Genomic DNA, 17006 nt, shown 5'->3' with positions numbered 1-17006 from the left:
ATTAATTTAGTAAATTTATTTAAATAATTTAATTAAATATACAAAATACAATAGTGTAGCAGAGTTATTAGGATGTGTTTAAATTGAAATAAATTATAAATTATTATTAATAAAAGATTTATTCAGTTATTTAAAAGTAATACATTTATTTATTATTTATTAAATGCAAATTACAGAAACTCAATGTGTGGACTCCTCTAACCGAGAGATTACCTTAAAAAGGTGCGTCATAAAAAATAAATAGTATTGTGCTGATTTTCATTTATTTGTAAATCCCAACATTTATGTCTTTAGTGCAATTCATTTTTGGAAATTCTTTGAATAAAAAGACATTGTTTATCATATAGATATAAATATTTACATTATTAATTTAAAGGCTTTTATCAGCATCACAATTGGAACAAAATAAATACAGATGAAAGTAAAAATAAGAATCAGATTATTTCAGTCACCAAAAGGGACTTTTATTCACTTTCACATTCTTTACCATTTAGTCTTCAAACCGGCAAAGTGACTGAGTATTTATCAGACAAAACTGCATGAGTATTTATCAAATAAACAATTATTCAGCGCAGCCATAATAATAAAAAAACAGACATTTGTCCAATCAGGATTCACTTTTTCTTTATGAATGAAATAAAAAAGATAAACATACTGAAATCACGTCGGATCAGAGATGGGTCACATTTATAAATCAGATCTAGTTTTGTTCTTGAGATGATTCTTCAACAATCCTGCATCGTTCGACGGGTCAGATCTTCATTATACGAGCTCGTCCAGATCTTCAGCTTTAGTGCCGGACAGTACTGCGACAGAAACACAAGTGTGTTGGTGTGTGTCCTCCTCCATCTCAGGATCACAGGCTTCTTGCTTGATTGAGAGTGAACCGCTTGAAACCGGACTTGAACTGGCTGGACTTTGAACTGTTCTGGTTTGTACTGGTTTGGTTAAACCATCTCGCCTAATTCTGGACCTGTTAACAGAGAAAAAGCACAGAGTCTATTACATTTAGTTCTTTGACTTTGTAGAGAAAATTTCGTGCAGGTTTAAAAAGGCTATATGTAAGAATTTTTGTTTATTAATCACCTTTTTTTATGGATTTTGGCTGATACCGATAACCGATATATTGGCCGATAAATCTAAATCAACATCTTTATATGGCGTCAGGATGTTCATTAACAGTAAATCGCTGCTAAACATATTTCCAACTTTTATTTTTACTCCTAATCGAAGAACGAAAAACTGCTCCTGCAGTTCACTTCACGGCCACCGGTGTCGCTAATAACAACAGTTTCTCAATTCTATATCTAGCCTCTTGTATCATATAGATTTTTTCCTTAAGCCTCCATTTGGAAACAAGATTGAACTGTTTTATATCCAGAGCTGAGGCCGTTTGCAACAATTACTTTTAAAAGTAATGCATTACAATTTTGCGTTACTCCCCAAAAAAGTAACTAATTGCTATTACTGTTATTTCGTTACTCTTTATTAAAAGTAATGCGTTACATTACATGTGCGCTACTTTTTCTCACCAAAATTCTGACTTTGCATTTTACTGTTTTTATTAATTTTGAGGAATACTGAATCTTTTCGTGCAAGACAAGCAAATGCATGTTCACATTTAGTCTAGAACTACAATAATCATGTTTACACACACACACACACACACACACACAACACCTCCTCACTTTATTTCTCTCAACACGGAACTGTCAGTCAATAAATGTGAAAAAGTAACTAGCGTTACTTATTTGAAAAAGTAACTTAGATATTTTGTTGTAAATTGAAAAAGTAATCCGTTACTTTACAAGTTACTTGAAAAAGTAATCTGATTACATAACTCAAGTGACTTGTAATGAGTTCCACACAACACTGGTTACCTACCTGTAGTTGTAGAACCAGTTACTGACAGTGCTAGTTTGAAGAGCTAACTGTGACGCCAGTCTCTCGATGGTGTATTGAGACGGGTACGGCTCCAGCTGATACGCCGCTCGTAGCGAGTCCTTCTCGTGAGCGCTCAGAACCACACGAGGCCTTTTAATCGCCTCAAACGCTCCCAAACCGTCAGAGAGACAGAACCCGTGTCCTGGTGCGTCGGGCGGCCGCTGGGAATCACGTTTGAGGCGAGCTGCACACATTTATAAGCAAACACTTATTCAGATGAAGAACGGAATTAAAACGTTCACATGCACATATTGCGGTAGATATGCATTGAATAATATCCCTTCATACCATAACAGTGTCATTTTACTGACCTCATCTGTATACGTGAACACAAACAAGAAGAACGAAATGAAAATGTTCACATGCACATGTTGCTGTAGATATGCATTGAATAATATCCCTTCATACCAAACATGTATTTACTAGGCATGCAACGATATAAAAATGTTGGCCGATACCGATAACCGATAATTCTTGAATAACCGATATATTGGCCGATAAATCTAAAAAGATAAAAGTTATTTTTAAACAATTTAATGTTGTAGAATTAGGAACATTACTATTTAGGGCTTTTGTAATAAAAAAATGAATGAAATATTGCCAAAAGTAAAGTAAAACAAAATATTTTGACTACGCAATGATACATGATGGGGAAAAAAATACAGTAATTCGGACAAGAAATCATGATTTTCCGCTATAAAAGATACTTTTTACAGAAAATATTATATTGTTATGGCCTGTAGTATCTGGTGATCCATGACAATGAGTAACAAATAATAACAACATAATGACAGCAAATGTACCTGCAATTATAGAATCATCTCTATATATTCTATAGTCTCAAATATACTTTATAATCCAAATATCATAACAGTGTAATTTTAATGACCTCATCTGTATGCGTGAACACAAACAAGAACGAAATGAAAAGTTTCACATGTACGATGTTGAAGATATGCATTGAATAATATCCTTCTACCAAACATATATTTATTATTTACTAGAGATGCACCAATATAAAAAATTTGGCCGATAACCGATAATTCTTTATATTTGAAAGCCGATAACCGATATATCGGCTGATAAATCTAAATCCTAATTTTTATATAATTTTTGAGAGCCTGATTACAAAAACAAATGTCTCACCATAAAAATCCATGTCCCAAACACACAATTATATTGTTCTCATGATAATTTTATGTAGCCGATATGACAGATTTGCGCTGCACATGTTGCACTGAACTGTGTTTTACTTTTTTGAAGTGATTTCAATCATATTTCAAGCAATTCAAAACCATCATGTTGAACAGTGCGCATCTGAAGTGTCTCAGCTGAAGGAAATAATACATTATTTATCGGCTTTAATATATCAGACAAATTTTATTATCAGGCCGATAACGATGACATTAAAAATGAACATATATGGTGGGCGATATATCGTGATCACTAATGTTTACCTCTCTGGTCAGGCTTGGTCAGTCTCTGGACACTGTGCGGGTCTTGGAGCCACCGATGCATCCGAATGAAGTTCTCCTTTCCTTTCAGACTGAGTTTAGTCCAGGGTTTGGGATGAGACAGCAGTTCAGACACCGAGCTTTGAGTCAAACCCAGAACCTCTTCGCCAAACACACGCTGACCTAACAAACCAACACCGTCAGAAAGTAGAAGTATATATTAAAAAATCAGATTGTAAATGTACAAGTTGTGCTACATTGTCCAATAATGATGTTTTTTTTAAATTTTCTTCAAAAAAATATAATATTTTATCAATTAAGAGAAAGCATATTATAATTTTAAACAAATATTTAGTGCAAAATATCATTTGGAATTGCCTTTATTTCTCTTAAATTACAGTTTTGCAGTTTCTGTTTTTGAAGAGAGATCAAGTCTTGAGATCAAAGTAGTAAAACACACACACATATCTATATCTATCTATCCATATATATATATATATATAAATTTTCTCATGTACATTAGTAACTAAAACTGAAATAAAAATGAATAAAAAAATATAGGCATATATAAAAAATATATAATTAATAAAAAAATAATAAAAAGGAAAATATAAAAATAAAAACTATATATTATTTTAATATGTTTTTCATTTCATATTATTTATTTTATGTACCGACCTCAATTTTTAATAGTTTTAGTACACAATAACAAGACTTATAACATCTGACTCTGGTTTCTCAGCGAACGGAGAACGTTGTTTTTTTAAATGTAACTTGTTTCAGAACATTCAGAGAACATTCCCTTAAAGTCCTTTCGTGGTGAAAATCAAGTTTTTAATGTTTTTAATGTGCTCTAACACAAACCATGTGTAAATTCATAAGTCGACAGCATTGCTGAGTATTTTCTGCTTAAAACTGCAGTGAACCAAAGACAGTCTCAAAAACACGGTTTGAAATCGCTGGTGTTTCTGACGTCACAAACTACCTTGTAACCAATCAGATCAACGTGTGATCGTCAACGAGTGGATCTCTGAGTTAGTGAGTGAGTGGAGGCGGGGCTCATTTGCATATTCATAGAACCGTGCATACTAAATGAGGCGAGGGTGTCGAGCTACATTCAAGGTATTTTAAGGCATGAAGACATTTTTTTCAAGGAACAAACATTGAAATATGTAATTTTCCTGATCAAAGATGAGTTTTAAGGAATACAATTATTGCCGTCTCACCGATGTTGTTGACCACGAGCGCTTCTTTGACTCTCTGTGTGATGCTGACGGTGTCCAGATCCAGCGACTCAAGGATCTCATCCTCACAGCTTCCCACACACACCTGCTGGACACACACCTGTGTCCTCGGCTCCGGGTCCGTCGGGAACGAGTGTGTGATGATGGACAGAGGAGCTGGAGAAACTGAAGGGTGAGTGTCTTCATCCATCTCACATTTGACCTTTCGGATGATGCTTTGGACAAAATCAGCAGGCGACTGAACACTGGGATTCAGTTTCCCATAATGCACCTCTTCGGGCGTCTCGCTCGTGTCGTGCATCTCGTGTTTGGCCTGATGAAGGATGTTTCTGATCACGTCCTCTGATCCACGCTGAGACCTGCGGTCTACATCCATCACTGAAACACCATGAACACACACATGCTGGGTTAAATATTTCCCGGTCCAGGGAACACGGAGAATTAAAAAAAATAAAATAAAACGTAGGTTAAAAATCTGCAAAGTTGCACTAAGTTTTTCACGCTTTAAGTTCATGCATTCTTTTTTATCAACACTTTTTCACAGAAAAGCAATAGCGCCCCCTACAGTAAAACAGTGAAAACTGGACTGCCAGAAATCTCCAAAGGCAGGGAAAGAGTTAATCAATATCAGCTAATCTTAATATTTTGTTGGCATTAACACATCAAATTTAGATTTCACTGAATTTGTTTTATTTTTACATATTTGTTTTGACGTAGGCTATTTATTTTAGTAAGTAGCCAAGTCAAACTTTAAATAAAATGTAATAAAAATTTAGTAAATAAATTGAGATTTTTTTTTAATTACTTTAATTTTTAGTTATTTTATGACTTAATTAAACGAAAAATTAGAAGAAGAAAAAAACGAAAAATAAAATTTTTATTTTTGATGTAGGCTATATACATTTTTTTAAAATAATTTAGTTATTTTAGTACTTAAACTAAAATTAGAAATGTTGCTGTGGCAGCTAGCTATATCACTTGATGTTTATTTTTATTTTACATTATTTTTAATATTTCTAAAATTCTTTTTTTTTTCTTCGTTTTTATACTTCAACTTAAAGTTATTTATTTTATACTTGCCAAGGTAACATTTGTTTCAGCTCCAAAAAATAAAAAATGAAAAAGTAAAAGTTGAAACTTAAAATAAAATATATATTTTTATTTCAGCTTGTGGCCAAGGCAACATTTCTCAATTTTACTCAGCTAAATTTAATGTACTAAAATAGCTAAAACCGATACATTAATGTCTCTGTTAAAGATTTTGTTGATATTAACAACCTCAAATTTTTAATTCTCTGAATTTGCTCAAATTAGACACAAATATTGACTTAAATGATTGTTTAAGAAGTCATTTCATGTTTATTTAAAAAAAATTAAATAAAAAACAAATCCACTAAACATATAATAAACATGTTTAAACAATTATATATTAAAATATATGAATGTACTATTTAAGTTGATTTATGATAAGCCATATAACTTTACAAAGAATAATAAATGGTTTTAAAGTAGCATATGCTGAGCTTGAACTCACGCTGCGAACGGTTCTGATCCAGAATGTTCCTGATCACCTGATCTGAGCTCATCTCTGGAGGACGAACCCACGGGACGATGCCTTCAGTAATGAGACAGAGACAGTCAGGATCATGAACGGCACTCAATAGAAACACTGACGTCTACGGTAGAGATCAAAATAGAGTAAATCGCCTTTTGAAAGAAACTTTCTGTGTCAGATAAGGATTTTTATCTCACAATTGTGACTTTATATCACAAAATTCTGACTTTATATCACACAATTCTGACTCTATATCTCGCAATTCTGACTTTATATCTCGCAATTCAGACTTTACATCTCGCAATTCGGACTTTACATCTCGCAATTCGGACTTTACATCTAGCAATTCGGACTTTATATCTCGCAATTCGGACTTTACATCTAGCAATTCGGACTTTATATCTCGCAATTCGGACTTTACATCTCGCAATTCTGACTTTATATCTCGCAATTCAGACTTTACATCTCGCAATTCAGACTTTACATCTAGCAATTCGGACTTTACATCTCGCAATTCGGACTTTACATCTAGCAATTCGGACTTTATATCTCGCAATTCGGACTTTACATCTAGCAATTCGGACTTTACATCTCGCAATTCTGACTTTATATCTCGCAATTCAGACTTTACATCTCGCAATTCGGACTTTACATCTAGCAATTCGGACTTTACATCTCGCAATTCGGACTTTACATCTAGCAATTCGGACTTTATATCTCGCAATTCGGACTTTACATCTCGCAATTCGGACTTTACATCTCGCAATTCGGACTTTATATCTCGCAATTCTGACTTTACATCTCGCAATTCTGACTTTATAACACGCAATACTGACTTTATAACACGCAATACTGACTTTATATCTCGCAATTCTGAGAAATAAAGTGAGAATTGCGAGATGTAAACTTGCAATTGTGAGAAAAAAAGTCAGAATTGTGAGATAAAAAGTCGCAATTATTATTATTTATTTATTTAGTGGCAGAAATGGATGCAAAAACATCCTAAACGTCCTTATAGTATTTTCATATTTTTTATAATTTTATTTGTAGAATTTGTATTACTATTTGTATTACTATTACTTGTATATGTGCACTGGAAGCCTCAGTACCAAGGAAAATTCCTTGTGTGATGCAGATTTTATATTGAGCATCAATGGATGCAAAAACATCCTAAACATCCTTAAAACAAGATACTTTTGAAGCAAAATGACATTAGATATTAATATTCATTAACAGATCTTGTTTTTTTTAGCAAAGTCAGAAAAATAGATAAATTAGGCCTATATTCCTGTTTACAAATAGTTGTTTTTCTTGTTGTAAGCATAAACCTTTATAAAGAAATTAATACATTTGCTTATAAGGTAATTTGGTGGTTAGATGTTTGGAAAACTGGTATAATAATAATAATAATAATAAATAAATATTATTTATTTGTCCCTTTAAATGCAAATGAGCTGCTGCTCCCGGCACAGGGGGCGGAGCTACAAGACTCAAGAAGAAGTGACGACATGTAGAAGCAACAGGACATTTCTGAACGGTTAGTTGATGGATTTATGAATCTGATGTGGATTTAAATCTTACAGTCAGTGATTAGCATATTCCGTCATGATAATCTATAAATCGTGTTCCGGGGGCGGGGTTTATGTAAATTTTAGGGTTTGCGATGTCACTAACCCGTGAAGAAGCTCGTGTAGTTCCTGTCAGCCGTTTGTTGTAGTTCTTAAAAAGAGATTTCTGTATAAGCGAATATCTCCCTTTGCTCTGAACTTTGAGTCGTTAACTTTGCAGATGTTGTTTCTGCTCAAACAGCAACATTACACACTAACTAAAGTTAGAGAAGTGAAATCATAATCAACCCCCCCCTTCTTTAATTTAGCTTGCCCTATTTTTCATTCTTTTCGAAAACAAGATGTTCAGATGTGCGTCTCACCTCTCAGTCTCTCCTGGACGCCCGTGAGTGTTCGGACGCTGTTCTGGTCCGACAGGAACGTCTTCATCCGCAGGAACGGCTCTCGTCCTCGCTGGGTCAGTTTGCTCCAGGGTTTGGGTCGGGACAGAATATCACTCACGGTTCCCTGAGAGAGTCCCAGCACGAAGTGCCCGAACACTCGCTGGCCGATGCTGTGCTTCTGAAGAGTCTCTCGGACCCGACGAGTGACTGTGGCCGTGTCTAACTCCTCTTCATCATCTTCATCATCCTCACACAGCACCCCGTCAGACTCACAGCTGTTCTCGTCTTTAATAAACACTGATGATGAAGATGAAGATCCCACTGCAAGTTTAGATATATCAGGACAGGATTCACTCAACGGCTCCTCTTTTCCAAAGAAGTGATGAAACTCCGGGGTTTTTATCGCAGGATCTGACAACGAGCAAAGATTCACGAGGTATTAACAGAATTCACTGTCACTTTACTATGTTTTTATAAAGCAAATGAAGGATTTTTAATCCGGTTAGATTTTATGTAGACTTTATATTCAGTTAAAATTGGCCACATTACAATAAATTGTGAATTGAGAAAATAAATTAAAAAGTAGCCTACACAAATAAATATTTTTAGATAAAAACCATAAAAAAAAAAACACGTACTAAAAAGCAGAATTGAAACGATTAAAAAGCTGAAATATTGATGAAAGATGCCCAAGGTATTAACTGAATATACTGTGACTTTTCTAAACACTTTATGTTTTTGTAAAGCAAATGAAGGTTTTTTAAATCCGGCTTGCATTAGATTTTACTTTACATGAGGCTGTATATTCAGTTAAAATATAGTTGATAAAATAATAAATAAATATTTTTATTTAAATAAATAATTTAAATAAAAACTAAGTAAATTGCTTACAAAAAAGCAGAAATATATTTTTAGATGAAAAAGATTAAAATAAAACACTGAAAAGCTGACATTATTTTATTTAAAATAAATTAAAATTAGAGAAAATATTTTAAAAATTAAAACAATCAAAATAAAACTTGCAAACAAATCTGAAATATACTTAATCTAAAACATTTAAATAAATAATAATACAAATATTATTTAAATATTTAAAAGAAATAGCTCAAATAAACAAAGTAAAACACTAAAAATGTAAAATTATTTTAAATATTTAAAAAAAATCAAAATAAAATCTGAAATATTTAATTTGAAAAAATAAATGAGTAAATAAAATTTCAACTAAAAAGCTGAAATATTTTATTTTAAATAAATTTAAATTAAAAAAACATTTTTAAATAAAAACAATCAATCATACTCTTCTCCATAATGAAAGCGTATGAAACAGTCACCAATATCAGCCGAGTCTGATGAGGGGGGAAACACATCTCCTGCAGTGTGTGTGAGCGCGCGCAGAGTCCTGAACGTGAGAATAAAGCCACTTTAATACCGCATTATTGATGATTATATCAGCAGAGAATATGAGTGCATTACCTGAGCTCCGTTTTGATCTTCTCATAATCCTGTTGTGACTGTAACTGGGCCTGAAGTCTCTGACATGAACAACACACACTCGTTACAGCGAGTTACTTCAATAATCATGTATGTGTAACTCATTACAAGTAACTTCAGTTATGTAATCAGATTACTTTTTCAAGTAACTAGTAAAGTAACGCATTACTTTTTAAATTTACAACAAAATATCTGAGTTACTTTTTCAAATAATTAACGCAAGTTACCGTGTGTGTGTGTGTGTGTGTGTGTGTGTGTGCGTGTGTGTGTGCGTGTGTGTGTGTGTGTGCGTGTGTGTGTGTGTGTGTGTAAAAAAGATTCAATATTCCTCAAAATGAATAAAATGAAATGCAGAATCAGAATACTATGCAACCCGCCAATAACTGAATATGTTAAATAAAACATAAATTTTTATGCATTTAATCTCACTTTATCGACCAAAGTACTTCTGACCTTCGATGATTCAGTTAAACCATAAGCAAAAATGCATATAGATTTTGTTTTGTTTTTAATTGGTAAACAATTGGTTTTTAATTGGTAAATTGGTCCACAACACTGTTCATAATGAGCTGATTTCTACCTCGATATCCTGTGATTTATTGGCCAGCTGCTGTTGAAGCAGAGCGATGTGATTGGCCGATCTCTCCTGGACTTCCTGAAGCAGAGCGATGTGATTGGCCGATCTCTCCTGGACTTCCTGAAGCAGAGCGATGTGATTGGCCGATCTCTCCTGGACTTCCTGAAGTCTCTGTACTTCCTCTTCCAGATGATGAAGGTCACGAATGTCTCTACTGGCAAACATCTTCATCTTCATCATCATATCCAGACCATCAGAGCTGAAAATGAGCGAGAGGCTTCATTATCATCTTCAGTCAGTTAATAAAACAGAAGAACTAACGCTTTACATAAATACATTTATATTCAGTAATATATCTGGTATATTTACATTTATATTCAGTAATATATCTGGAATATTTACATTTATATTCAGTAATATATCTGGTATATTTACATTTATATTCAGTAATATATCTGGAATATTTACATTTATATTCAGTAATATATCTGGAATATTTACATTTATATTCAGTAATATATCTGGTATATTTACATTTATATTCAGTAATATATCTGGTATATTTACATTTATATTCAGTAATATATCTGGTATATTTACATTTATATTCAGTAATATATCTGGAATATTTACATTTATATTCAGTAATATATCTGGAATATTTACATTTATATTCAGTAATATATCTGGTATATTTACATTTATATTCAGTAATATATCTGGAATATTTACATTTATATTCAGTAATATATCTGGTATATTTACATTTATATTCAGTAATATATCTGGAATATTTACATTTATATTCAGTAATATATCTGGAATATTTACATTTATATTCAGTAATATATCTGGTATATTTACATTTATATTCAGTAATATATCTGGTATATTTACATTTATATTCAGTAATATATCTGGTATATTTACATTTATATTCAGTAATATATCTGGTATATTTACATTTATATTCAGTAATATATCTGGAATATTTACATTTATATTCAGTAATATATCTGGTATATTTACATTTATATTCAGTAATATATCTGGAATATTTACATTTATATTCAGTAATATATCTGGAATATTTACATTTATATTCAGTTATATATCTGGTATATTTACATTTATATTCAGTAATATATCTGGTATATTTACATTTATATTCAGTAATATATCTGGTATATTTACATTTATATTCAGTAATATATCTGGTATATTTACATTTATATTCAGTAATATATCTGGAATATTTACATTTATATTCAGTAATATATCTGGAATATTTAAATTTATATTCAGTAATATATCTGGTATATTTACATTTATATTCAGTAATATATCTGGTATATTTACATTTGGTAATATATTTAGTATACTTATATTTAGTAATATATTTGGTATATTTACATTTATAGTAATATATTTAGAAAATTTATATTTAGTAATATTGTGTATATTTTATTAATAATCTATTTAGAACATTTATATTTAAATTAAATAATATATTTAGTATATATTTTTGTATTCATATATTTAGTATACTTTATATATTTGGTATATTTATATTTAGTAATATAGGCTATTTAAAATACTTACATTTATATTTAGAATATTTATATTTAGCAATATATTTAGGATACTTATATTTATATTTAGTAGTACATTTAGAATATTTGGTATATTTATATTTAGTAATACATTTAAGATACATTAATATTTTTTATTATATTTAGAATATTTATATTTGGTATATGTAATTTGAATTTAGTATATTTGCATTTATATTTAGTAATATATTTGGTATATTTATATTTAGCAATATATTTAGGATAGTTACATTTATATTTAGAATATTTGTTATATTTATATTTAGTAATATATTTGGTATATTTAGTATTATATTTAGTATATTTATTATTTACATTTAGTCAGATTTTAGATATTTTTGTATTATATTTAGTTTACTTATTATTTACATTTAGTCAGATTTGGTATATTTACATTTTAGTAAATTTACATTTATGTTTAGAAATACATTTTGCATATTCATATTTTAGTAACATGTTTTGTATATATTTCTAAACATATTTTGTATATTTACATTCATATTTAGTAATTTATTATATTGACATTTATATAGTCTTTAAAATATGTAAATATGCCTCAGATTTGACAATAGCCAAAGTCTTTATAAGAGCAAATATGAAGAACGAGCTCAAAACTCACGAGACACTGAAAAAAAAAGTCAAACAAACCGTGATTTACTTCAGTATGGAAATATGAGACTGTTGAGAAACGGAAATGTTTATGATTTCAGTCAAATATACATACAAAGACAAAAAAAGTGTTCATTTTTTGTCTTTGTATATATATTTGACAGAAATCATAAACATTTCCGTTTACATTGAACAGTGTGATCAGATTCTGACTAAATATAAATATATCGCATCCCTGAATTGACAATTTTTTTTATTATAAACTAAAAATGTGCATGTAATCAAATGCATGTATAAGTGTGTGTGTTTTTTTTACACATTCTCTTCTTCCACTAAAACTCAAGATGCTCATCTAAAAAAAAAAATGCTGGAGAACATGATCATCGTGACAGACAAATCAAACAATAACAATATTTGTACTTTAAAACATGTCAGAAACTGCACAAAAGATGAAAAACTGTGACCATATACAGCATCTATACACACACACACACACACAGTATTTCTAAAGCAAAGTCCATGTTATTTATCAACCAGATCCTGACGCTACAGACACTCGAGCTCTGCTAACATCTGACCTGAGGAAGAAGTGAAACACACATACCGTATGTGTTCGTGTGAAGCTTCTCTTGATCTCAGTGTATTTCCATGATGTGTGTGAACGACGAGCTTCTCCAAACTAACATCACATCAGAGACTCCAGGAGAGAGACACACACACACACCCAGTGACCGATACACACATTCATCCAAACAATCAATACCTGCAAACAAAGAGCTCAATCAATTCATCAATAGATCAGCTGGCAGGGGGCGGAGCCTAGATCAGTCAATCAATCAATCAATCAATCAATCAATCACTCTAGATCCGAGATGACCTTCAGGCTCCTGTAGATTATCATGCATATGATGCGTTTATACAACTGCAAATATTCCACTATAATTTCAGCACATAGAATTGAATATACTGGTGAAACTCGAAAAATGAGAATATCGTGCAACAGTTCATGTATTTCAGTAATTCAAATTAAAAGGTGAAACTAATATATTTAGTATTTATAACTATATACATATCCATGATTATACTTTTCAGAGGGCCGACATTTCTGTATTTAAAATCCTTTTTTTTAATTGATTTCATGTAATAATCAAATTTTCTGAGATTTTGAATTTGGGGTTTTCATAAGCTGTAAGCCATAATCATCAAAATCATAACTTTTGCACGATATTCTAATTTTTCGAGTATCACCCGTGTATTTATTATGTCAATAAATATTACATTTTACATTGCACTTGACTTTATTCGTTTATTAATTGACTCTGAATCTATAGCTGAATTCATAACACTCATGCTATTTAAGAAACTTCAATTACCTTTTCTAATGTATTTTGTTAATCATTATATAGCAGCCTTGATATTTCTACTGTATTTCTGCTACGGATTCATGTTTTTATTATTATGATTATGCAGTAATCCATTCCAAACATATTCTTCAAGGCTTAGTTTCACCCAAAAATGAAAATTCTGTCATCGTTTAATAACCCATTTCAAACCCATAAGACTTTCGTTCATCTTCAAAACAAATGAAGATATTTTTAATAAAATCTGAGAGATTTCTGTCCCTCCATTGACAGGCTACGCAACTACCAGTTCAGTTTGATGCTTCAACATTCACATATTGCATGTATTTATTATGTCAACAAATATTATTGTTTCAATCAACGTTTCACATCGCACTTGATTTTATTAATTTATTGATTCAATCTGAATCTATAGCTGAATTCATAACATAATCTTGTTATTTCTGCCATGTAAAGAAACTTTAATGACCTTCAACCTGTGAGGATTTTGTTCAAATCTTTATATATTTTTACAGCATACTTTTTCATATTTGTATTATTATGATTGCATAACAAACATAATCTTCAATGGTTAGTTCACCCAAAAATGAAAATTCTGTTATCATTTACTAACCCGTTCCAAACCTGTAATACTGTCGTTCATATTATTAATATGATATTTTTAATGAAATCTGAGAGATTTCTGTTCCTCTATTGACAGGCTACGCAACTACCAGATGCTTCAAAACATTCATAAACTAATCCATAAACTACTCCATATGAATCAAGCGGTTTAGTCCCAATATTTTGAAGAGACTCCATCACTTTACATTGATTACTAATAATAATCTAATGAACTAATAATCCTTTGATCATAATTTCTATTTCAAGAGCCGAATTCTGTTCTCAGTTTTATGATCAAAATTCAAATGACTTCTAAAATCTCCCTGCAAGCTGAAGATTATATTTGAGGGTCACAGATGACATATTGATCATCTCGATTGGTTTTATTGATCCTGTTTATTGATTTGAAGCTCACGAAGCCAATATTGATCTTCTCACAGCCGGAGGAATAAATAAAGAGCCAGAAACCGGCTGTGTATCGACTGCAGTTTATCATGTGTTCTGCTTTATATTACAGAGATCAGCAGCCGAACCACAACAGCATTATTACATTTACGTGAAATATAATCAAATTGACTAGAATTACTGTAGAGTTTGTGTTTGCAGTTCATCCTCCATCATACATCACCGCTGATGACAGGCTTAGCATGTGAACATGCGTGTGTGTGACTGTCCTAGGGTGTGTATGAAGTGTGTATGTGTGTGTGTGTATGAAGTGTGTATGAAGTGTGTATACGTGTATGTGTGTCTATGAAGTGTATGTGTGTCTATGAAGTGTGTATGTATGTGTATGAAGTGTGTATGTGTGTGTTTAAAGTGTGTATGTGTGTGTATGAAGTGTGTAGCCTATGTGTGTGTATGAAGTGTGTATGTGTGTGTATGAAGTGTGAAGCCTATGTGTGTGTATGAAGTGTGTATGTGTGTGTGTGTGTGTGTGTGTATGAAGTGTGTATGTGTGTGTATGAAGTGTGTAGCCTATGTGTGTGAATGAAGTGTGTATGTGTGTGTGTGTGTGTGTTTGTGTGTGTGTGTATGAAGTCTGTATGTGTGTGTATGAAGTGTGTATACGTGTATATGTGTCTATTAAGTGTGTGTGTGTGTGTGTATGTGTGTGTATTTGTATGAAGTGTGTACGTGTGTGTGTGTGTGTGTGTGTGTGTGAAGTGTGTATGTATGTGTATGAAGTGTGTATGTGTGTGTATGAAGTGTGTATGTGTGTGTGTGTAGAAGTGAACATGTGTGTGTATGAAGTGTGTAGCCTATGTGTGTGTATGAAGTGTGTATGTATGTGTATGAAGTGTGTATGTGTGTATGAAGTGTGTATGTATGTGTATGAAGTGTGTATGTGTGTGTATGAAGTGTGTATGTGTGTGTGTGTAGAAGTGAACATGTGTGTGTATGAAGTGTGTAGACTATGTGTGTGTATGAAGTGTGTATGTATGTGTATGAAGTGTGTATGTGTGTATGAAGTGTGTATGTATGTGTATGAAGTGTGTATGTGTGTGTTTTAAGTGTGTATGTGTGTGTGTATGAAGTGTGTATGTGTGTGTATGAAGTGTGTATGTATGTGTATGAAGTGTGTATGTGTGTGTTTAAAGTGTGTATGTGTGTGTATGAAGTGTGTATGTGTGTGTATGAAGTGTGTAGCCTATGTGTGTGTATGAAGTGTGTATGTGTGTGTATGAAGTGTGTAAGTGTGTGTATGAAGTGTGTGTGTATGTGTGTGTATGAAGTGTGTATGTATGTGTATGAAGTGTGTATGTGTGTGTTTGAAGTGTGTATGTGTGTGTTTGAAGTGTGTATGTGTGTGTATGAAGTGTGTGTATGAGGACGGCAATCTATCCTTCCATCTATCCATCTATCTATCTATACCTGAAACAGCTTCAGGAACAAGAACAGATGTGGGCGGGGCTTGATTGTGTCTGTGGAGAATTGATTGGATGGTTGTGGTTTGCTATTCATAGATGCCACCTACGTCACTAGAAATAGAACGCCGCCATATTGACGACCGATCTCGCCCGGCGCCGCCCAAAAGGCCCTTTTGAATGAGAGAGAAAGACAGAGATACATGGATAAAATTTAAATTTTAGGCTCCGATCCTTATTTGTTAACGCCAGTTTTCTTTTGTCCTTTATCATCTGCCCCAGACTTGCCTCAATTTGCCTACCATGATATATATATTTATCTTGTGCATAACCCCTCCCCATATACAGTGGGGATCGCTTAAGGCTTTCAAAGAGTACAGACGCGTATCAATATGCTGTGGCTGGATGGGTTACAAACGTAAAAGTGCGGCACCTGGCCACCAAGGATTTATATTTAATCATGGGAAATGTTGGTATTATAAAAAAAAAATCAAATGTATGATTTTGGTGGTAGTTTGCTCTGACTAAGTAGCGAGTTGTTAGCTAAGTGGCTCAGCTAGTAGCTTGCTAGCTGTTAGCAACGGCTCACGGCTAGCTGTCATTAATCTGGATTAGGCCTGTAGCGATAGTCGATAAATCAATTAATCGCACAATAAAAAAATTAGCTCGGCCGCGAAAAAATAATTTTTCCGGCCGCGATAATTTCCATTTGCATGCTTTGTTTTCCTCGTCTCTCTCT

At 32.3% G+C, this 17006-nt stretch overlaps 1 protein-coding gene across 1 annotated transcript; it reads right to left on the bottom strand.

Moving 5' to 3' along the window:
• Nucleotides 1–444: 444 nt before the first annotated feature.
• cux2a (cut-like homeobox 2a) lies at nucleotides 445–13173 on the bottom strand. The gene is made up of 10 exons (XM_077221980.1): nucleotides 13043–13173; nucleotides 10220–10475; nucleotides 9622–9680; nucleotides 9480–9547; nucleotides 8128–8559; nucleotides 6177–6257; nucleotides 4625–5020; nucleotides 3402–3581; nucleotides 1885–2128; nucleotides 445–973 (listed from the first exon to the last, which is right to left on the bottom strand). The coding sequence occupies exons 2-10, from the start codon at nucleotides 10457–10459 to the stop codon at nucleotides 763–765; spliced, it is 1911 nt and encodes a 636-aa protein (XP_077078095.1). The 5' UTR covers nucleotides 10460–10475; nucleotides 13043–13173; the 3' UTR covers nucleotides 445–762.
• Between the last annotated feature and the right edge of the window lie 3833 nt (nucleotides 13174–17006).

This window comes from Siphateles boraxobius, unplaced genomic scaffold (assembly GCF_051911475.1).
Source record: "Siphateles boraxobius isolate OS27281-9 unplaced genomic scaffold, OSU_SipBor_1 120, whole genome shotgun sequence".
Taxonomy (NCBI): Eukaryota; Metazoa; Chordata; class Actinopteri; order Cypriniformes; family Leuciscidae; genus Siphateles; species Siphateles boraxobius.
This window is presented reverse-complemented; position numbering and strand designations above follow the sequence as displayed.